We start from the raw sequence: 24,448 nt of genomic DNA on the forward strand, positions 1-24,448 counted from the left end.
GAAAGTGGAAGCTTCTGGGGGTGTTGATCCGCCAGCAGCAGCTGCATGGTCAGGGGCAGTTTACTTTGGAGGGTTCTAGAAAACTGAAACCAGGACCAAAGGAGTCCCCAGCAAAGGAATGATGCACAGTGGGAGATAAGTTTGCTTCTTTCTGGAAATCTCCCTACTGGAGTTTTCCTCCCTTCCTCTTGTCCACAGCACAGATTATATTCCTGGACTCCAGATTTATAAGTGGAAGCCCCCAGGACACACTTTGAGTACCTCTCAAGAGGTTCGAGTTTGTGTATTTTACTTTAAGTGATAAATAAATGAAATCGAAGCGCAAGAAAATGTGAAAATCTATTTTACTAAGAAATGGTCTGTGACTCACTATGGAAAATAAATATTTAAAACTCACTGGGCCAGCTCCACTGATGGGGGGTTGCTCTATGAAAGGATTTAAGTACCTTGGGATCACTAAATTTCCCCTGTGCTAGGAGGCAGCCTCAGACCAATGAGCACACCTTGGCCAGCTTAGGGAACCAAACAGCAGGCAAGCAGGCAGTCCGACATAGCTGGCTACCAAAATGCTGTCAAGGGAAGCATCTGGCAAATTCACCACTGTCTTGGTTAATTCATGTAGGCAGAGCTGACTGTTTCTGAAAACACCATTGCCTTGCCTAACATTCGTATGTACGAACGCTGGCTTAGAAATTTCTAGATTCCTTAGCAGCATTGCTTTGTGATAACACCACCATCTCAGTTTGAATTTTCTGTTTAAAAATTTATCAGAGATAAAGAATGGCTCAGTGGCTACGAGTATGTGTTGCCCCCTCGCCAAGGACCCAAGTTTGGCTCCCAACACCGACGCCTGACTGGGTTACACACGACTGTCTATAACCCCAGCTCCGAGGAAGTCCTCTAGCCTCTGGCGGCACCCGCATTCACGTGCATATTTCCTTTTTGCACACATTAAAAATAATAAAATTAAGCTACATTTATTTATGTGTCTATGTGAGGGAAGGGATTGCCGCAGTACACACCTCGGGTGAGAAGACATCTCAAAGAAACTGTTCCTCTCCATCCACCATGTGGGCTCCAAGGGTTAAACTTAACTTGTCAGGCTGTATGGCCTTCACTTACTGAGCCATACTGCCAGCCCTAAAGTTTGCTTTTTTTTTTAGGATGAGGACCATATTCAGTTTCTAAGTATCTGCCATGTAATACAAAGGATTGCTCTGGAGGCAGCCACAAAAGAAAGAGTGTGTGTGTGTGTATGTGTGTGTGTGTGTGTGTGTGTGTGTGTTCTTCATCCTGTGAAGATTAAATGGTTAAAATTATTATTTTTAAATTATTAAATTAAATTATTATATGTAAATTACTATTACTGTACTAATAATTAAAAATTGTAAAATAAATAGAATTCCTTCTGTTCGGCCTATGAAGTACAATAATAGAGAAGGGGTTTCACATGACCATCTAGAACAAATTTGAGATAATGAATCTGCTTTACAAATAAATGAGCAGCTGAGGTCGTAGAATTTTGTCATTGTTGCGGAGCTCATGGGTGTGTATTCACCTTTCGAAAGGAAATCGCAAGGCTACGATGATAAGTTCCTCTGGTGAGGTCATCCCCTGATGTCGCTGCCCCGAGTCAGAGCCATGCCAGGCTCCCCAGGGCCAGGGCAAGGCAGATGACTGATGGGCTGGGTTGGGTAGTTTGATTCCCCTTATGTGAGGATCAGAGGGAGGTGGATGTGTGGAGCAGAGGCTGCTGGGGTTCCCTATGGGTTCTGGGCCCCCTCTGCTTATTGTGTGTGTGCATGTTTACCCTACAAATCGATCTTTAGTGCCCCTGCACCAAAGCGTTGTCTGTCCCTCCCCTTACACCCGGGTCCACCCATGCTGAGAATTAATTCTGCTACTTAATATGAAACCGAGTGCAGGCAAATCTTCTCTCACGCTTCTCTACCAACTATCCTGTCATCCCTGCCCACAGTATTTGACTTTCTGAATTTGGCAATGTAGTATGCCTATTTCTTACGGCCTTCTACAAGCTGTGCCTTTGGACTGGCTCCTGAATCTCAAATTATTTTAAGTGCACTTTACAGTTGAATCCAACAGAGTTCTTCACTGTTTATATTTTGTATTCCCTTCCTCGTGTCCTCCTCCTAGGAGGAGCCCGTGACATCTTTTAAGGAGCGTTCTGACCCTTCAGAATATGTCTCATATGAATTATGAACAAAACTCTCTCTTTTGGAATTTTGACAGTCAAGCTTTCTCCTTAACCCTGTCAGTTTGTAAGTACAGCTCCAAAAAATGCGATCTTGAATTTCCTGCCTTCAGCAGTCCAAAAGATACATGCTTGTGAAGGGTCTGAGGAGCTACTTATAACCTGGGGAGCACAGAGTTACCCCTCGCTCTCATACACAGTCTATAGCCTGGGGAGCACAGAGTTACCCCTCGCTCTCATACACAGTCTGTAACCTGGGGAGCACAGAGTTACCCCTCGCTCTCATACACAGTCTGTAACCTGGGGAGCACAGAGTTACCCCTCGCTCTCATACACAGTCTATAGCCTGGGGAGCACAGAGTTACCCCTCGCTCTCATACACAGTCTGTAACCTGGGGAGCACAGAGTTACCCCTCGCTCTCATACACAGTCTGTAACCTGGGGAGCACAGAGTTACCCCTCGCTCTCATACACAGTCTGTAACCTGGGGAGCACAGAGTTACCCCTCGCTCTCATACACAGTCTGTAACCTGGGGAGCACAGAGTTACCCCTCGCTCTCATACACAGTCTATAGCCTGGGGAGCACAGTTACCCCTTGCTCTCATACACAATCTCTCTCTGCCCCAGCACCCCCTCAGCACATGTGATTCTGTTCACAGACTGAGGCCTCAAGAAACATCAGTGAGCCCTCAGGCACTGGATTTTCTTCTTTTAGTCCATACTTGAAGAAACCAAAGATTGAGCAGCCGATGATGGCAAAATACCTCCTCTTAGATCTTTGAGACGAAATTACCCAGTTGACTGCTGTCACTCTGGGCTGAAGGCTTCGGTTTCATTTAAAGTTTTTTGGTTTGTACTGTAGACACCTGTGTCAAGCTGATTGGTTGGGATCTCTTCCTGGATTCCCTGACAGCCTTTATAAAGCCTGTGTAAAGTGGTTGTTACAGTAAGACCAGAGCTTATGTTTCATCTTAATCAGGTTTATTATCTATTTTTTCCTTATCATTTCTTATCTTCCAATGTACTACATAACTTCCCTAGGAAACTGCTTATCCCTAGAGATATAGGGCCTTCCCACTGGGCACCTTGGGGCATGTTGATAGTTTTGATAAGAGTGAAAGGTAGAAGCCAGGTGCAAGTGGATTGAGTAGATAACATGGCAGCTGGAGGTAGAACTGTTGCATAACAGACTGGTTTGTGGAGCAGTGGGAAAGGGGTGAGAGCTAGCAGAAAAAGTTTTTGGGGTGTGTGTGTGTGTGTGTGTGTGTGTGTGTGTGTGTGTGTGTAGGGCTATAGCATTTTTTTTTTTTGAAGAGACAAGTTTTACTGTGAAGTCCGATAATGCAGTGCATTTTTTTTAAAAGCATTTGGGTAGGGGGGGAACTGCCCACTGCTATGTCAGTGATTTTCAGTTAAGTGGGAAAAGGAAGGCAGGCAGAGGAGGGAATGGCATGGATTTGGAAGCAAGGAGATAGAAGCCTTATCGGTCAGTTTTTAAGTTTTCAATGAAGTACAAGACATAGGCAAGATAATATTGGAGAAGGAACCCCTTTTCCATCAGGAAAGGAGAAGGAGGTAGGAAGGGGGCTATTGTCTTGGAGTTTAGGGACACTTCGCAGTAGCAGCCAGGGGTCTGAGGCTTGGAATCAAATATGTAAAGTTGCGGTGGTCTGTCTCTAGAGTGATTTTTCTCCATCGTTTTCAGCCACAGCTGCTTCGGTTCAGAGAAGCAAAGTCATTGAGCAGAGCCAGGCCTGAGCTTTGCTAGGGGTGAGAAGGAAGGGCGATAAAATGCTTGTGGTGATTATAATGATGGACTGCCACCTCAAATCTGGATGGGCTCATCAAGAAATAGTTTAAAAACCTTAATTCTGCAAATCCACTTCCATATCAGGAACTCAGGCTGAAATCAGACCATCTGTGCTCAGAGCCTCGTTCCTTCCCGGCCCCGGTCCCCGGCAAGTTATCTGAGTGGCTTCCACTCTCCTCTCCCACGTCTGCAATACAGTGAACATAGCCGTCTAAATCACAAATAGCATCACCATGTGGACTGAGTTCCACACACATAGAAAAGTACCGTTTGCTCACTAGAATAATATCCCGTTACTTAATTGATTAATATCATTTATCCTGAATCAACCCTTTATCTCTCTCTTTGCCCAGTAGAGAAAAAATCTTTCTTTCTCTGTGGTTGTCCCGGGGCTGGCAGCACTGGCAATTGCTTCTCTTCTGTTTGTGCTTGTCATGAGTCAGTCTCCTTCCGTTTTTTTGCTATAGTGTGCCTTTTATTTACAATCAGGAAAAAAAAGTAAACAACAAACCTTGGGGAATCCCGTTCAGGTATAAAACTGGATAGAGAGTAGCAGGTAGGTAGATTTAGCCCCTTCAGTTTTTGGACAGGAGGAAGACCTTCCATTCAGTTTGATTTTCAGCTGGGGAATGTGAAGAGATTCTACTAAGGACAAAAAGGCTTAAAAGTCATTTTTCCAGAGCAGTAGTTTGCCCAGAAATCTGTCTCTTTCCTTTTTATTTAAGAAACAAGCCCACAAAGGTGGATTATGCTGTTGGTTGGTTCATGGCCCCTCTGCAGGGTTAGAAGACAGCACTTTTGTGTTTCATTTGCTTGTATCCTTTCTTACATGATTTGCATTTTATTTTCTATGGTTTATGACTTACGAAATTACATATTCTCAATAGTAGCAAATAGAAAACTTTACTCCTCCTTAACCTAGTTCATTAAAAGGTATGGGATGTATAAACTGTGCCTTGTCCCTGCTGCAACACCTCAGGGTAAAACTGTCACTTACAGTAATTATACCAAAGTGTATAGCTTCAAGAAGGACTGTCACATGTCTCACATGCTGACAGTTTTCAAAAGGAGCAAAGTCTTGACTTTTCTAAAGTACACAGAAAGAACAAGTGATTGTAATCAGCTCACTCACCTCTAGCATTTATGTTTATAACTGGAGTAAAATGATCACCGACAGCCACCATGAAATCCAGTTGGAAGCATGACATTGGATAGATGCTAGCACTATTTGGCTATATGTCAGTGTTTGGACATCATGTCTGTTGGATCATCTTTCACAACGAATTGGTATGAGAGTCAGGAAGAAGTTACAATAGACCCCAAGAAGGCAGAGAGCCACATCTCTGTAGAGCAGGTTAAGGGATATGAAGATGAGTTTACTCAGAGAAACAACGTTGATAAGGTCATCAGTATCTGTGGGGTAATAATCATTGCATTTCAGGGGACATGATTTGCATTCCTGTGGACAAGACTGCCCCGATGAATACTGTTTTCGGCATTTCAGATAGTGCAAAAATAACATAAGCTTCACAGGGGACCCAGTAGAATTTTCCTCACCAAAGCCTTCAACAGTTTTGTTGTTTCTCCTCCAGTAGCAAAATGGAGATATATGGACACCCCAGTAAGAAGAGGTCACCGCTCTCACTAGCCTGTGCTTCATGAAATTCTTGAACTTAAATATTCATTTGGATTTTTAAGCTTTCATTTTGTTCTGGGTCAGCCTCCTGGACCAGTTGCGTTGCTGAAGTAGAATTTTTGGTAGCCACATTACAGTGTGGCCCAATGGTGTCTCTGGCTGCAGTAAAGCTCCCCTCCCCACCAGCCTTCAGACTGCTTGGAAGATGGGCACTGTTATTTTCAGTGAAGATGCCACCTTGCTTCTGTTTTGGTTGCTTGCTTTGGGCAAGCTGGAAGCATTTTGGCAGGAGTTGCCCGCCAAGCAGTGTGCAGCTGTTCAAATACTTACAGCCTTTAGGTTTAGTGTAGATTTTGTTCTGACCCTCTTTCTACACTTAAAAAGGAAGAAAAGGAAAAAAAAACCACACACCACCCATGTCTACTCCTTTTTTTTTTTTAAGCTGTTGTTTTGTAAACCACAGCTTTTCCATTTGTAACCAGAGGCTGTGTTTACTTTAAGCCTTTGCAGTTCTGCCTAATGAATCAACTGGTACTGAATTCACAAAGGAGACTCCCTTCCCCTCCCTCCATCTGTTTGCCAAATGTGTGCACTCCCTTGGCTCCCAGGACCTGGTGCCTTCAGCACAGAGCCATTAGCAGCAGGCTTTGGAATTCTTAACTGTTCGCCTGACTGGCCAGTGGTATTTTGCCCTTGTGGCCACACAGAGTCATCCAAGGGGAAGGTTCACATCTGTAGTTCTAAAGAATGCATACATAATACTTCAGTGTGAGATATCCAACTCTGCATTGCTGAGAGCTTTAGTTTGGCCCATGAGTCTTGGTTTGTCTTATTGTGATGGGTTATGTATTTTTGCAGTAGTATTTTCATGAGGACAGAAATTGCTTGAATTAAAAGAAAAAAATAACAGTTAAGTCTTGGGCGCCGAAGATTGGCAGCCCGTGGTTGCACCAAGGAATTATACTATGTTTTCACCAAACTATTCTTTATCTCTTACTAGTGGCTGAGAAATGAGTTTCTGCCAAGTACAAAATGACTGTACTATGAACTGTCATTTTTTTTTATTAGTTTAGACAGCTTACATTTGCCCATGGTAGTATGGGTAGTTAAAAGATAGTGCAGTTTTGCTGGTATTCATGTCAAGTGGACATACTTGCTCCTTTGCACTAGAATTAAACTTAAGAGTAGAGCAGCCAGATAGCTTTCCAACATGTTCTAAAACATCTTCCCACTATAGACTTACTCTGTTTGAGATCCTCAGGACACTTTACCTACTATTTACTTATTGAGACCCATTATGAATTACCGCGGTATTCTGTTACTCAAGTACACACAGCAATGGTTCTTTTCTTTGCCCAAGAATGCAAACTACTTTTTTGATATATTGCATAGGTTATAAAAGCAATGATTTCTCTTAAATTTGTTTTTATGAATATTTTAATATCATCTCTTATGTACTGTGCAATTTCATATAGCCTACTAAACAGTTTCTTAAGAAGTAAGGTTCATCTCAGAAGTCTTTTGAGAACTATTAGATATTATTACTCTGTTATGGCCTAGATAAGGGACAGTAAACTATTTTTAAATATAATCCATCAAAGTTATGTGCATTTAAACTCAACACACTTATGCACACACACACTTGCTTACATCACACGCATACACAAACACACACTTACATATACGCACATACCTAGTTTAAGCCCTACCCATTATTTATTTTACTACCACCTTATTCCTTTAAGATTTCCAACTAATATATGAATGATAGCAGCAAAATAAAGATGTGTTTTCTGAATAAAGAATAGGGCTCATATGTAAAACTATCCACTTCTTCTACAAATGGAAGTACTGGTTATTGAATAAAGCGAGGAAGATGGGGGTAGAACTAAAGAGACAAGAGAAGAACAGCAGCGTAAGGAGAGGCTAGAAATCTGAATGTATAGGGAGAGGAGAGCGAGCACTAGGGTTGAAAAAAGGGAGACTCAGTAGATGGCAGGGTGAGGAGATGATGTTCAGATTTAGTCTTCCTTTCTCTGGCCTTGAGAAATTTGATTAGGGCTTTTAAAGGGTAGTAACTCTTGATAATGCGGTAGGTAACTCTTCACAGCCCTTCTGCTGTCAGAACGTTTGCTCCGAATGAAAATGGCCATCTGCCTCCAGAAATTATTCTGGAGCCTACATTGATTTTGCCACTCCCAGCTCAGCTCCCAAGGGTCCTTGGTAGTCATTCTTTATGTCTGGGTTTTGACTTGTAGCTGTTATTGTTTTTTAGAGAGAGAGAGAGAGCAGAATTTTATCTGTCTTTTTATAATACAGTTGCACAAAATAAAAATGATTATCCAGAGTGTTTTTCATATGTACGTGTGTCTATGTGATGTGTGTGTTTCTGAGTGTTCCCATGTATGTGGGAACAGATTGTGTGTGTGTGTGTGTGTGTGTGTGTGTGTGTGTGTGTGTGTGTGTGTGTCTGCATGTATGGAAGTCAAGTATCTTCCTTGACTCTTCTTCAGGCCTTATATATTGAGGTAGGATCTCTCACTTGAACCCAGAGCTCACCAAAGTCTTGCTTGTCGGTTTCCTCCAGAAATTCCATCTCTCTCACCTGTGCTTGGGTTATAAGTGCATTTTCAAACCCACCCAAAACTCATGGGTACTTGGTGTCTGGGTTTTCATCCTTATACTTGTATGGCAAGCACTTTACCCTCTAAGCCATCTCCCCAGCCCCTATTATTTATACCTTGAATATTGAATAATAACTGAGCACTGGGTTTCTAGTGATTCATTATGGGTATTTTGTATATTTTGAAAATTTATTTGGGATTTTAGGAGACTAGCTGATGTTGTCTTTTGAAGCCTGTTGTTTATCTTTAAATTTCTGGTTTTCCTCCAGCCATCAAACACAGACCACCTGTTGGGATCATCCTAAAATGACTGAACTCTTTCAATCCCTCGGTGAGTGTTGCTTTATTTAACAGTGATGAGTGGGCCTTCAGGGGCAAGGGCTGTATATTCATAAAAAGACATCCAGCGTCTTACCCGCTCTTCTTGTATAGATGAAAGACTCATGCTGTGGCGTGGCCAGATAGGGCCATGACAAGTTGCCACAGGAGTCTTGAATTGAAAGGCAGATGAACTCCTAAGGTCAACCCACAGAGCAAGCATTGCCTTTTTCCTGAAGAGAATATGTGATTTGGAAAGGCACCAGCCAAAAAGGCTTCATTTGCCAGAAGAAATGTGATTGTTATAGGTCTCACCTCCCTCGTGATGGTGTTGACTCATAGTTCAGCTTTTCACACTAAAGAAAAGGAAAACACAGTAGCAATTTAATAACTTCAAATTTACTGATTTAAATCCTCTTTTTGCTTTCTCTGTGGGAGATTCTTGTCAAATTAGCTTACTTAGTATCATTTTTAGGTCATAAACTGCACTTCTTTTGACAAAGGAAGGCAAGAGCTCTGCTCTTGGGCTAATTGTCAGTAGGCTGGGACTTTCAGCTGATTGCTCAGACCGCCTTCTTCAGGCTGACTCAGCTGTCCAAGTTGACTCCTTGGGAAACTGAGGGAGTTTCTTCAGTGGTTTAGAAAGTTTACTCCTTGGGCAACTGAGGGAATTTCCGAAGGATTCTCAAAGATAGTAGCATCCTGTGCCCCACCCTTTCCAATTTCAAGAACAGACACACACGTCTTTTTTTCTCTTTGACATTGGCCTCTTGTTTGGTCATTGGGACTATAAAAGAAAAGCAGGAGAAAAAAAACACTGCTATGCCATTTAGAGACCAAGAGAAAAAAAAATCATAATCTTTGAGATTTCTTCCTGCCAGTCTGTCTTTAGGAGGCAGGAAAAAATTGTACTAGTCACTGGTTCCAAGCTAGGAACGTGGATTTTAGGGTTGTTTTAACTAGATCGATGAAAGAGCAGAAGAAGCAAATTGATGAGGGTAGCAGAGCCTAGAAGGACAGTCTTATGAGCAGAGATGGATTGGCAGTTGACAGAAAACTGACCATCCTGGGGGCAGATGACTGTGAAGGAGAAACCCTGTGGTTGGTCAGTCTGATAGTCTGACCAGTACTAACTGCACCCCCTTTCTTTTCCTCCGTAGAATAGAAAGTCATGAAACCTTTCCCCAACCTCATGAACCCCGAGAGTCATGGCTCACATCCCTGCAACAACACAGGGCAGATTAAGTAGAAAAGCAGTGCAAGATTATTGGGTCAAGCATTGTCTTATAAAAGATGAAAAGCAAGAAAACGCTATGCTCTTGTATAGGTGTGATGAAGCCAGTTAGAAGTCTGATTAGGCTAAAAGCCAAATGTTCTACTGGAAAATAGACTGAAGGAGAAGCCAGCTTAGCCGGTGTATCTAGGATCTGCCCAGCCTCCTCATGTATCATCTTTCTCCTCCAAGTGTAGGTAGCACAGGACACACACCACATGAACAGCTTCAGGAGGGGATGGAGAAGCCCCTTAGCCAGTGTATCTAGGTTTTTGCCCGTCCTCTTTGATTATGGTCCTTATCATGCAAGTGTAAGACAGGATACATTCCACATGAACGGCTTCAAGAGAGGATGGAGGAGGTCGGAGTGACCTCAGTTTTTATGACTTGTTTTGAGAAAGAGGTCTTGAAGTTTCTATGGTCTGTCCATGGAAACGGGTTCTCTCTCTCTCTCTCTCTCTCTCTCTCTCTCTCTCTCTCTCTCTCTCTCTCTCTGTGTGTGTGTGTGTGTGTGTGTGTGTGTGTGTGTGACTTGCTTTTGGGGAGAAAGGAGAAAGAGATGGGGGAATGGAGGTCAGCCCTTACCTCTCAGGCCTTTCTTGTCTCCTGTTTCAGTTCAAACAACTCAACACAGGGTGGGGCAGGAGGCTGGTTCAAAACCCATCACCTACTTGAAAATACTTTTCTAGAGCTTTCTTCAGAAGACTGTCTTGCCTTGTATCCCAGTAAGGGGTGAACAATCATTTGATTGTATTCATAAGATGATGTGAGATTAGGAGGATTTTTTTTTATTGTGAACAGACAGATTTTTCCATGATCCAAAATAAGCAAATATGTTCATTCTTGGCAGTCAGTATAAGTAAAATAATTAAGACGGCGTCTAACTCGGTCTCTTTTCCATTTCAGCTGATCTGAATAACGTCCGTTTCTCCGCCTACCGCACAGCAATCAAAATTCGAAGGCTGCAAAAAGCGCTGTGTTGTGAGTTATAATCTCTTAGTGACTCTCCTTGGTTTGGGGGTTGCCTTCATTGTTATTAGTGTTAAGACAAAGACAAATGAAGGGGCGTGGTATGTTTGCAGATTGAAGCTGGTTTTCAGTGCCCCTCATTCAGGGCACTGCTGCTGTAAATGCCTCATGATTGGCACCGTTAGCGTGGGCTACCGAAGCAGATGAGCAACGGCACTCGCATTTGGAGTACAAAATTAATCGAAGCACGGGAAAAGCGTTCTCAAAAATTGTGCTGCACCCCAATTTTAAAAGATTGAATCATTGAATCAAAGTAGTAGGCTGTTGCCTGTTAAGTCCTTTTGGTCCACTTAAAACTGTGGGATTCCAAACTGTTTGTCTCAATGCAATCACGTAACAGAGAAACGATAAGAAAAATCCCATTGCTGACCTGTCTAGTAACTGGAACCATAAAACTGATGGAAAAAATCCGATTCCTTATAAATATGAAGAATTCATTGAGTGTCATTAATGAATTCTTCCTGTGGAGGGCGTGCTCATAGAGGTATTGTCTGGTGGTCACTTTACACAAAGGTCATTTTTTTTTCCCCTGGAATATTAAAAAGTAAGCAGCTATGTGAATTCTTGTAAATAGTATATTGATTTATGTTTTCCAGATTCTGTCTTTGCTTGGGTGATTAACCAAGGACCATTTAAGCCTTGCTAGATATTATCATGCAAAATAACATTTGTATGTGTACTTTAAAGATGGAGAGAACTGGAAAATTCTATATATGTCTGGTTTTTTTTTTACCCTCTATTAATAACTGATATCTGTCTGGGTAGCTCCGAGAGGCTTTGAAAACTACCCTCTGGAAAATGCTGTTAGAGCTAAAGAATTTGCTTCTTAAAAACAGTGAAGAGTGGCTGCCGACATGTCTCATCTGGCAAAAGTGCAAGAACAAGCTCTGGAAAGCTGTGCTCTGACTTCCATGTGCACACAGCTGCACATGTGTACACTCGTGCTCTCGCTCCCTCTCTCTCTCCTCTTCTGTCCTCCTCCCTCTTTCCCTCTCTCCCTGACTGTCGTCTGTCTGACTCTCTCTCTGTCTCTGTTTCTGTCTCTCTCTCTGTCTCTCTGTTTCTCTCTCGCGCGCACTCTCACACACGCACATGCACACACACAAACGCGCACACATACACGCACACACACATTATAAAGAAAATAAAATTTCAGGTTTTCCAAAGCTCAGTAGAAGTTACTGATACATTTTAAGTTGGCAGGTGGAGCAGAGCTGAGCAGAGTTGTTAAATCACTTAGGGAAGACAGAGTCGGTGAGGTTAAATAAGGAAAACAAAGGGTTTTTGTTTCTGAATGCGAAGTCTGATGGGCTGAGCAACAGCAGGAGATAAACCACAAAGTCTTTCATAATCTCCACAGGCTCAAAGGTAGCCCTCAGGTTGTAGTGGTTACAGCAAGTGTTTCCCAGTGACCTGTCCAGGAAGCAGTTTGCAGACAGAGGAGGGGTTGTCTGTCTGCTCAGTGTGTCTGTAGTTATAACAGTTTTGAGCCTAACATCTAGCCATCAAGTCTAGGTCTTTCCAGGCCTGGTGGGTTATAAAATGAGGATAAATGACTGGGAAGTAAATCCTCCACCAGCCAGAGACTGTTTTGTATCACTGTGAACTTGCTGCTGATTTCCTGTAATTCCTGGGGTGGGGGTGGGGGAAACGACCTGATCATGCCTCTCTTTCTCTCACATTCAAACCTGAGAGAGACAGAAGAGCAACCCCTCCTGTTTCCGAACTAAAAGATGTTTTTTAATGTGCAGTGAAGAAAGTCCCCAGTCTGTAAGCTTAAATACCTGAAGGGCTTTCCTGGCAGCCCCTGACTTCTGCTTTCCCACTGCCTCTGGCCACCACAGGGCTCCAGTCTGGGGCCTGAATACCACTAGTCAGATTTACCTGTTTACCAAATCAGCCCCTTCCTCTCTTATCTGTGTTTACTGGAAATGCCTTGGCTCATCTTCTGTAAGTCTGTCATCCTTTATTCTTTCCTGATACTGTCAAAAATGTCGTCCCCCTTTTAGAACTGTTTACATGTTCATCCCACCAGCTTCTAATTTTTGCAGGGTTTTATGATGGCCCTATGACCGTTTTTTCACTTGCTTGCCTTGCGTAATTATTAGTCGTTTGTTGGGAGGTTGACCTGTCTGTATACACAGTGACTTTCAGGTCCTGGTCACCTCTCATTTTGTGCACACCCCCACCCAGCATAGTGCTCTCTTGCCAGCATGAAGAGAGAGCCCGTTTGTCATTGTTCTGCCTTTCCTCATTGTTTGGCTCCAAGATCACTTGGGAGCTACAGCAAAGCAGGCGGCTCATTCCAACACTCAAAGGGCTCAAACTCAAAGATAGACATGCAGGTAGACATGGTGTTTTTACTTTCATAGATTGATTTTTCCCTTAAAATCCTATGGCCTTTGCCTTTCCTGTCTTGGCTCTCTGTCCACTTCCTTCATTTTGCTCCCATCAATTACAATTGATCTCTGACCTAGCAAGTTTTAACCTGTTTCTTCGGCCTAAAAGCTCTGGAAACAGCTCTTCACGTTTGTAATCTCCTCGTGGCTACTGTGTGGGTCTCAGACTGGCAGCTGTGTTTCTAGTACATGGCTCCTCTTTACTCCCTCCTGGTAACTCCATCTCATCCATCCCAGTCTTTCTTTTTATGATATTTTTTAATAGTGCTTGTCTTAGGCACGAAGACACTCTATCAGAATCATAATCCTAAATATTCCTTTTATATACTTCTTGTCTGCCTTTCTAAATGATTTACATGTTTATGAGAAAGAAAAGTCTGTGTTCTTGCCTACCTGAGCCCTCCTATAATTTTCGCTATAAAACTGAAGTCACTTAGGTCATACTCAACAAATGATTTGAGTTTGAAGGTGGCATAGGTGTGCACCAGAAGATATGTGCAAGATTTAGAGTCACATTTTGTAGAAGTAAGCCTTATTAAATTTGGCTTATTCAAAAATTGTTACTGTACAGCAGCAAAAGCTGGATGAACTACCCATCCCCATCAGCATGGCACATGTGGAAGCTATAAAACTAAGTGGGGAAGTCAAATGACAAAAGAAAGTTGTATAGTTCACTTCCATTACATATAGTTAAAAGCCCTGCAGAACTAAAGGCTGTTCTGTTTATGGTACACATCTGCCTTTAAGGACTGAAAGTAATGCAATGGATAGAGATTACCCCCATGATCAGGATGGATCGTGATTACATACGATGTTAGTATGTTCTTTTTCTTTAGTATGTAATGGACTTTGTATTTTTATTATTTTCTTCAAGTCACATTATACATTTCATAGCTTATATGTGTGTTTGTGTGTGTGTATGTATATGTGTGTTTGTGTGTGTATTTGTAACTGACTAAAAGATGTTTTGTAGCAGGCCTTGTCAGAGAAACTAGAGGAAGCCCTGGCTGAGAGGGAGGCAGCCCCTTTATCATATAGAAGGATGGTGTCCTGTAACAGCTGTATTTACTCAACCACAAAAGCCACCTTGGATTTAGGCATGTGGACACTAACCTGAGATAAGAACAAGGGGGATGGATAGATGCATCCAGTCAAAGGCTTGGGTACAGGTCAGAGAGTGTCATATGGAGAAAGAGCTTAGTTCTTTGTCCAGTACTCAGACGTTTCCTTAAATTCCATTTAGGTCAATTCAGGGACCTTTTACAAATTTTCTCTTGAAATTTGTGATTTGGGGGGTATTATTATTAACTGTTACTGACACTACTTGTTAAGATAGGCTCTTTCTGTCCTAAGATGGCCTGGAACTTGCTGTGTTGCTTAGGCTGGTCTTGAACTTGCATTTCTCCTGTTTCTACCTCCTGAGTTGCATGATGACTTGAAACCATGACTAATTTTGAGTCTCATGATTTTAAGTTTGGATAATTTTTTTTTTCTGTGTGTAGACTAGGGAAGTATACAGCCATTTTCTTCTTTAAGAGACTCCAAAGACGATACCAAGTAGAACATGTATATGCTAAATAGTATTTTAGCATGGACAGCAGAGGGAATAGGATGAGTAGGTGGCTCTTGCCAAGGAAGATGGAGGCTGAGCCTATTCGATGTAATAGGAAAAGGGATGATGATCTAGATTTATAGGATTGCCTGGGGGGAGTAGGGCTTGATAGTTGGTAAATTGTGAAGGATGAAGGTTGGATATTGCAAGGAGCAGTGCTGCTTGTTCGTCCTGGCTACCCAGCTAGCTTAGCCCCAAAATAACCACACAGAGACTGTATTAATTAAATCACTGCTTGGCCCATTAGATTTAGCTTCTTATTGGCTATGTCTTCCATCTTAATTTAACCCATTTCTATTAATCTATGTAGCGCCACATGGCAGTGGCTTACCGGCAAAGCACGTCTATCTCTGGCGGCAGATCCATGGCATCTCTCTTGTCTGCTTTCTTCCTCCCAGAATTCAGTTCCGTCTTTCCCACCTAAGTTCTGCCCTATCAGGCCAAGGCAGTTTTCTTATTCATTAACCAATACAAGCAACACATAGACAGAAGGACCTCCCACACCAGATGGAGGGTGTTGGGAAAGCTAAAGATTTGTAGACCAGATTTTAGAAGAAAGAGAGATTTTGATTTGAAACACACCGAGGTAGAAAGGTTCCTGAAAGAGAATGGTTATAGCTTTGAGTAGGGAACTGAACAGTGGGGCTGGACTGGTGTTCACCAGGAGATAAGAGGCAGGAATGGGAGACTGGCGTCATCTAAAGATATGCAAGTGTTGCGACATGAACGGGGCGTCATTTCTGCAGATTAAACATCTCAGTCTGAAAGCTTGTGTGCAGTAATGTGTCCTGGTCCCTGGGAAAGAGGACATGGGTGGTTGCTAAGAAGGCTAGAACACATGACGAAGACCTTAAGAGATGCCCAAAGCCCCAGGTCTGGGCTCAACAGTGTTCCTTCTGTTTTTATTGGTTCCCACCCCCACCCCAAGCCAGGAAGTGATGGCGCATCTCTGTTTGACCTCCGGGTGCTTCATATTCAGGAATTTATAAAAGTCTGAAACTTGGTTAGGAAATGAGTGGCCTGTTTGTTCCATTTACCGCATGACTGGGCTGTCATTTTTCTCCCTCTGAAAAGACGAAATCACAATTTCCTGTGATTTAAATGTAGTCTGTTCTTTAAAAGGTACCTAAATGTGACACACTTCAGGAAGATGCATGCTTGGCTTAGGCGCTGTGTCAGAGTGTCAGACTAAATCACTGGAAATTGAAGACATGATCATCCGTGAGATGTGGCAAATTACCGCCTGAGCCCCAGAGTGGGAAACAAGGGAGGCTTTTCTGAGCTAAGTGGAGGGTGGCCTGATCCAGGAAGCAGTCTTTTTGAAATTTGGTCTATTGTCACTCCATTTGTGTGGCTGGCGAAACTAGTGTTGGAATTCAGAAATGTTAGCATTCTGGCAGTAATTGAATATATTTCTTGTATCTGTTGAGAACTGTGCTTCTCCATCTACTGTCCTTTATTAAGCATGTCCCTTTGTCATATGCTGTAAAGAATGGTTTTGCTAGTGCTCTCCAGAGGTTCAAGAATTGAAAACAATATATATTACCAAGAATTGGGGGGAGAAATGATAATGAAATTTCTAGATGATTCCCAGGTCTCCTATTATTATTATTTGGCACCATTTCTAGCTCATGGAATACTTATGAAAATTATTTTTGTTAGGAGCTTACATTTAGCAGTGATATTGTTGACATGTAATTGTCATGTCTCCAGATTGAGTTTCTTTAAAAAGTCTTCCCTACTGAAATATTGTAGATGTGTGTTCGCCTATGTCATTTTAACATAATTCTTCTCCACTGTAGACAACTTAAAAAAAAATCATCCCATGTTGGTTCAACAGCTGGCATGGACACATTTCCTAATTGTACTTAAAATTCAAAATTAGTGGTTAGTCAGTAGCTACAACTACCAAGATTCAAAAGAAGCTGTTCATTCATTTTGACTAATTGTCAAAATATGTCATATTGGGGGCTAGGGATAGTTTATTCATTAGGCAAGGAAGTTGTTACTTAAATGTTTCAAGCCCCACTTAGATGTTTTTCAGGGCTGAAAATTGGAATATGAAGATCTTCATTTTACATAATGGTAATTTCCATGAGAAAATTTTAAATTAGCGCTAGCCTGTCATTTCCCATACCTGTGTGTTGAGAATTAGGTCAATAAATAGATAGCAGTCTGAGGGTCTGCTAGCCTTTCCATTTGCAGCAAGCTGAGGAGTAGCTCGGGGTTAAGGCTTAATCACAATCTTTTTCTTGCCGGGGTGGGGCTGTGTGTACAGTGTCTGCCCCAGTAAGACCATGTGCCACCCACCCACATGTCACAGAGGCAGTTTCCTTTCCCTGGTAGACTGACTCCTTGACTCACTGAAAGTCTTCTGTTTTCCAAATCAGTGTTTCCTCCTGGAAGAGTATCTCCCCCACCTTGCTTCCTTCGACTTCTTGCATCTTACTTATCTTTCAAGACCTATTTCAAATTTCACCTCTCGGACAGTCTCTTTCATTTGTTCTTCCACCAAGCACTCCGAATCCAGAAGTTTGAAGCCTGAAATACTACAGTATCCAAAGCTTTTGGTTGCTGACATGGTGGCAGACTTGTATACCCAACCTTAGCTGATGAGTCAGTCATGGTAAAAACACTTTACAGTGGGCTAGAAAGATGATTCAGCAGAATGCTTGCTGTTCTTTTAGGGGAACAGGGTTCGGTTTCCAGCACCCACACCAAGTGGTTGACAACTGTCCACAACTCTGATGTAACGCTTTCTAACCTTTAAGGACATCCCCACACACGTGACACACAGACTCCCATAGACATAGAAATAGACATCAAGACAAATCTTTAAACATACTTCATCAGTACCTTCGGAAAGATACATATGGTATATGTTAGACATAGCAGCCCTTGTATTAGACTCGAGTCCCATCCACAACAGCTCTTGCTGAGTTTATGCAAATATGACAAAACCACAAAGGTAGAGAAACTGAAAATGCAAAACACTTCCCTTACAGCATTTCCTGCCACAGATTCTTAGCCTGTGTCTGCTCTCACAGACGGTTGTACATTGTTCTCTCAGACGCTGTTATTCTTCCTCTTAGTAGTGTTACCCGGATGCTTCTTAAGAAGGGGTTCCTTGCACACCCTAAATGCTCTAACACTGACCTTTCCCACCATCTATGATTTACACATGAAGAATAAAGATGGAAGCAAATAGGTCAAGGCCAGGTATCTGTGAGTCCATCTGAATCCATCTTAGCTTGTTGTCTGAGTCCATCTTAGTTGTCGGAAAAGCAGAACAGCAGGGATAGAAGGCCTGATTTGGGCCAGTTTCTAATTTGATTCTCTTCAGGTAATAGAGAGCTGTTAATTTTCTATAAAATCTGATTCTGTTTATTTGCCTCATTTTTCACAACTTTCTTCAATGACTTTTTAATGTCACTATCTACGTTTCTAAAAATTGTTAAGAAATAATGAGTTTGACAGTCGTATGAAGAATGGCTGGTTGAAGACACTTGGTTATAATTAGAACTAAGATTCAGGTTGCTGTTCCTGTTGCCACAGGTAATAAAAATTGCTTTGCATTTCAAAGAGCTAGAATAAAGGATTTTGAATGTTTTGCCTACAAAAATGGTAAATGTTTGAGGAGATGATGGGTTACCCCGATTTCAACATCACACAGTGTAGACAGGAGACATGTACTGAAACCACTGAGTCCCTCGTTAATATGTGCATCTTCAGTGTTTCTATGAGCATCGCTTAAAAATAAATTTAGAAAATGTTAAAAAATAGCACAAATGGATAGGTGGGAAGTGGTAAGCAGGCTTTCTTCGCGAGTTAAGGTGAGGTGAGCAATATGTTATCATGAAATGTTCCAGTGTTTGCCACAAGCTTAATGTCGTAGATCTTTCTATAATGAAAAGCATAAAGAATCTAAAAAACAAGAATGCCAAAAAAGAAGGCCTTCAAAGGGCAAAAGATGGAGAAAGATTCAGAAGCTACAGAGGTCAGATGGAAAAATCACAAAGGCAGATTGAAGAAGATATTGGAAATGAAAGAATGGAAGTGTTGTTTATTCCATTAACAACTGAAGTTAAGCGAGAAGCATCAGGTCATGAGTTGAACAGTCCAGCTAAATGCTAGCTAGTAGAATGTCTTGCGCTTCAGTGTTCCTACGGAAGGCAATGACTGTTCCAAATTCTCTCCCCTCTTCTGATTAGTGGATCTGCTAGAGCTGAACACAACGAATGAAGTTTTCAAGCAGCACAAACTGAACCAAAACGATCAGCTCCTGAGTGTCCCCGATGTCATCAACTGTCTGACCACAACTTATGATGGGCTTGAACAGTTGCATAAGGACCTGGTCAATGTTCCGCTCTGCGTCGATATGTGTCTCAACTGGTTGCTCAATGTCTATGACACGTAAGTTTGTAGTTTATTCATTAAGTGAGTGAAACATGTTGATAATAAACTTGGCAGTATCATTATCATCATCTTCATCATCATCGTTATCTTCATTATCTTCATTATTGCGTGATACTAGACAAGCTTACACATGCTAGGTAAACACTTTACCAAGGAGTTATATCTCAGGCCTTAAATAATTTTTTAAAAAAATGTACTTTTATTATCCCTTTCCCAATGGAAAGACTTGTTTTGATTGTGTAGAGTAAATGACTTTCCAAGTCCTTAGGTCCTAACTAAGAGTAAGAAAGAACACTTATATCATGCCTCAGCTGTTGGCTTAGATCAAGGGAAAGAAACCTAACTTTTCTTTTGTAACAGCCAATGAAGGCTGTAAATGATGTGGGATTCTCCTCTGTATGCTGTGAATATCATTAGTTAATAAAGGAACTGTTTTGGGCCTATAGCAAAGCTATAGGGTAACAGAGCTAGGTGGGGGAAAACTAACCTGAATGCTGGAAGAAAGGAGGCAAAGTCAGGGAAAAGCCGTGGAGCCACTGCCAGAGACAGATGTTCCAGAACCTTGCTGGTAGGCCATGAGCTGGCAGGCTCATGGTAAAATATAAAATAATGAAGATGGGTTAAATTAAGATGTAGGAGTTAGCAAATAAGAAGCTAGAGCTAATGGGCCAAGTAGTAATTCAATAATAGAGCTTCTGTGTGATTATTTTGGGGCTAAGCAGCCAGGAACCAACAAGCAGCCTATTACAACATGTGAAAGTAGCATTCTTTGTCAAGAAGCAGCTAGGAAAATCTATGCTAGTCTGATTTCTTTCTCTTTGTTCCTTACTATCTTAGTTTATTATTTTCAAAAGAAACCAATTAATTCACACTTACTGTGAATTAAAATGATTTACTGCCATATAAGAACTTCTGTGATCTTTGTATGGTGATTTGAGAGTAATTTGATCAGCAATGAATAAGACTCAATTTGTCTTTAAATCTTAGATTCATTGCCATTGTGGTTATATTTGTATAAATTGTTTTTACTAATTGATGCTGTAGGACACAAACGTGTGCAATTGAACTGTTTCTCACTGTATATAAAGAGCACCCTCAGCTTCCAGCTCAGCTCATCCCCCCATTTCTATGAGCCCTCTGATTTTGGCAATGGATTTGTGCTTTAATCAGTTATGAAGACTTGCTGTGAGCTGGCATTTTGGAAATGTTGGGAATTATTCATTCTTCTGGTAGGGGGTTGAAGTATGCAAAGATGAAAAAAGAAAATGAAGACTGTTGCTTTTCTCCTGGATCCCAAAAGTTAGTTCTCATTAACTAGCTCTGTGAAATTTTGCATTTATCAGACTTTGATTTGAAGAGGAAAAGGATAGATGATAGTTCATAAATGTACCTGCTGATCAGTGAATGATTCCGTGTAAGATATAAATGGTGATGATGATGATGATGATGATGATAGCTTTAGACAGGATTTATCTATTATTTTTGTTTACTTTTTCATTAGAAAATCCCTTTATCTTTCAATATTAATAAGTACCATAAAGTCTCTAAAAAAAATAACAAGGTAGTCACTGTGTGCTTGAGTGTGCCTTAGGGTGGAGCTTGTTTACTAGGAAGAATATGGGATTTACTGCAATACCTTGTCATCTAGTGTCTTCTTATATGTTGCCTTTTAATACAAAGTTTCGATTCTCCTAGGCTACAATATTAATGTTTGCATTACTGTCTCATTAATTTGCTCAAATGTTTTAAAGCCTCAAAGGAGATCTTTTCTACAGTAAATTCACCAAAAATAGCTGGTTATGTCAATGTTGTCTGTGCAGTAGCCTATAAAATGGATTCACAATCCAGGAAGAAAGCTAAATTATAACACTCCGGAGGGACTTCATCTGATCCTGTGGAATAGGATGGAGAAGGACATCTTGATCAGATTTTATGGAGAACACTCTTCCCCCTAGCAGTGTCGAGCTATGACAACATTAGATTTCTGGGCTGCTGCAACCAAACTGTTTGACTGGGTTGCTTAAATATTATTTCCTCATGTTTAAAGGCTAAAAGACTGAGATCAACGTGTTGGCAGGGCTGATTAATTTGCCGTTTTCTCCAGAACTCCTCTCCTTGGCTTTTCACTGGCTATCTTCTCTCTGTTGTATACCTGATCGTTTGCTCTGCAGGCACACCAGGCATACTGGACTAGGGTCTGCTCTTCCATCCTCATCTTACCTGACGGTTGGTGAGAAGAGCAGTGGTCTATGATACAAAGAGTTGGGACTACGATGTATGAACGTCAGAGAAACACAGCTATGCTCGGAACGTACACACATGCTTCTCCCCCTCTAGGACAGGGAATAGTGCCACTGGGTTAGGACTCAACCAGTGCGTGAAATGTTGTGATTCGTTTCTGGGGATTAAATGTTGGGGTAATTCCACTTCTGCCTGTCAGATGTGAACACATGAAAATGCCGCACTGATATATTTTTTTTTAACTTGAAAGACAATGCCTTGAAATGTATCATTGTTCCATTTTAGTGGAGAAAAAGCCCACAAGACTTACTTTCCCTCTCTGCCAGTGAAATACATCAATCACCCTCCTGGGTCAGATGGGGTCCCATCAGTCTTTCTTTGTATCTTGGAGTAAATGAATTAAGCTGAGGAAAAATCAGTTACTCTGAAGGCAATAATCTCTGATGCCCAAAGTTGACAGCCTAGGGTTCTCTACTGTGTGTGGCTTATTCATTTATCTAAGCAATGGCTGTTAACTCTATTTCAAGCAATGGTACTCCGAGTGAATCTGATAAACTATAATTTACTCCTTCCAGAGTTGGTATCTGAGACCTTACAGAATCTTAAGAAGTCTTTGAACTTAAAAATGCTGCCTGTGTTCAGCTTTTTCTTTAAAAAAGTTTTCTGTAACAGAGTTGTTCTTTAAGAAAATGTTTTAGCATAGATTTCTTTAAGCACGGGTGTTCCGGGAGAGAAAGAGTTTCTTAGCAAAAGGGCAGTGCACACCCAAGACAGAGGACCAGCCTTCTTGAAAGAGTTGCAGTGATGTACCTATTCTGACATCATTCATTCCTTCATTATGTTACTAACCCAACACTGTCATAAACAGACAATGAAATCACTTCCCGCAGAGGAAGGTATATGTTGGCTAGTCATGTGAGGAATTTCAGCCCATGTCTGGCTTGCCCTTGCTGTAACACAGCCAGGTGGGAAAGCTGAAGGAACAAAACTGTTCCCTTGATGACGAAGAAGTACAAGAAAGAGGACACTCCTGTTATCTCTTTGGAGGGCCTCTTGTAGGCCTTCCCCTAGACCCTCGCTCTTCAAGTTTCTACTCCCTCCCAAGAGCACCACATGAAAGACTAAGCCTTCAACCCATGATCCTTGGGGACCATTTCAGATCTAGACTCTGACTTTGTTGTGTATGTTCAACTGCGTTATTTACTGCAGTACGATGCAACCAGGACAGACCTTCCCCACTGCAGCTTGACACAGTGAGTCATGCCAACAGAGATCAAAGAATTCTAATCTAAGTGTGGCTTAGAAAAGAGATATGATCTTTCTATTCTGCCTTCTATTTAACTGATTGAAAGGCCGACACAATGAGATGCCAGAGCTTATCTGTAGCCACCTGTTACAAATTAATCATAGTTATGGGACTAATTTGCAGTTTTTCTTTTCCCAGTTGCATGGGTATTCTCATCATATTGCTATAGCTAAGTCAATCATACATTATAAATTAAGTAAACTTTTAAGTCCTAACATGAACCCAGATCCCCTTTATAGTCTAAATTTTGTGCTCAGGTTGCTATGTGACTTGGCAGCCATTTAACTTGGCATCTCAATTTCTCATCTGAAAAATTGAAGTAAAAACATCTGCACAGCTTCCCACACAAAAGGCAAGTGTGAAGGGCCAATAAGCTAATATGTGTAGAAGGGGCTTTATAAACTGTAGCTATCAAATTGATTCCTCTTATGAACTCACAGCCTCACTCAGTCTTCATCTTCCCAGGTTAAAAGTCTTAATTTCATAATCTTCCTTCTGGATTTAATGGATATCAAAACTGTTTAACTCATGCTTCAGAGCAATAATCTGGAACTCTTGGTTCAGACGTTTCTTTTCTCTATAGAGAATATTAGCTCCATTTGTTAGAGTAAGTCGTATTTTCCCCACTATTCTGAGATGAATATAATTTTAAAGGTACTTAGCTTCACAGTTAAACTAATTTCAGAAGTTACTTACGAAAGCTGTCAGGGGAACGGAATACTTAGATGTTGGGCCAAAGCACTTACTTGTACATATTATAGCTCCCAGATGCATCTCTGATTAGATACCCTACTTGACATCAAACTGACTAGGGTATGGTCCTTTATGCATAGATTGACAACCAGTGGGCCTGAATAAAAATGCTCACCCCACCCTAAGTTTTGGAGGGGCTGTGTTTCCAACCATGCCTGTGTCCTTTGCTCGGGCTTTTGCCATGGCATCTCATGTCTGACTCTAGACTTCTCTTTCTTGTGGGAGTAGAAGGCCAGTACTAGTGGTTGAATCTAGAGCCTTCTCCATGTAAGGCAAGCACTCTGCCACTGAGATCCAACTGCAGGCCTTGATTTTGACTTTTTTATTAGCTGTGGTTGTGAGCCACCATGTGGTTGCTGGGAATTAAACTCAAGACCTCTAGAAGAGCAGTCAGTGCTTTTAACTGTGGAACCATCTCTTTTAAAATACTATAGATTACCAAGTCTATTAGTTCTTTTTCTATAGCTGTGATGAAACACCATGATCAATGCAGCTTATAGAAGGAAGGGTTTATTTGGGCTTGCAGTTCCCAGGGCACAAGAATTCCTAGCCATGATGGGAAAGTGGCAGGCATGGCTACAGTATGGTGGCTGGAACAGCAAGAAGAGTGAGAGCACCGGGGAACCTCAAAGTCACACTTAATAACATATGTCCTCCAGCAAGGCTACACCTCCTAAACCTGCCCAAACATCCACCAACTGGGGACCAAGAATTCAAACACCTGAGCCTATGGGGCACATTCCCACTCAAGCATCACACCTCCCAAACCTCAACAGTGCCATCAACTAGGTTCCAATATCAAATACTAGTGGGGACGT

General features: G+C 41.6%; 1 protein-coding gene across 8 annotated transcripts in view; it reads left to right on the forward strand.

The window, feature by feature from the left end:
* The window catches only part of Utrn (utrophin), a 506,130-nt gene that overhangs the window by 422,540 nt on the left and 59,142 nt on the right, over nucleotides 1–24,448 (forward strand). For all 8 annotated transcript variants that reach the window (XM_075948903.1, XM_075948906.1, XM_075948904.1 and 5 more), the window contains 3 exons: nucleotides 8,553–8,614; nucleotides 10,781–10,855; nucleotides 19,126–19,327. In XM_075948903.1, coding sequence (XP_075805018.1) covers nucleotides 8,553–8,614; nucleotides 10,781–10,855; nucleotides 19,126–19,327 — 339 coding nt within the window. The remainder of the gene's footprint in view (nucleotides 1–8,552; nucleotides 8,615–10,780; nucleotides 10,856–19,125; nucleotides 19,328–24,448) is intronic.

The sequence above is a fragment of the Microtus pennsylvanicus genome, chromosome 1, assembly GCF_037038515.1.
Source record: "Microtus pennsylvanicus isolate mMicPen1 chromosome 1, mMicPen1.hap1, whole genome shotgun sequence".
Lineage (NCBI taxonomy): Eukaryota > Metazoa > Chordata > Mammalia > Rodentia > Cricetidae > Microtus > Microtus pennsylvanicus.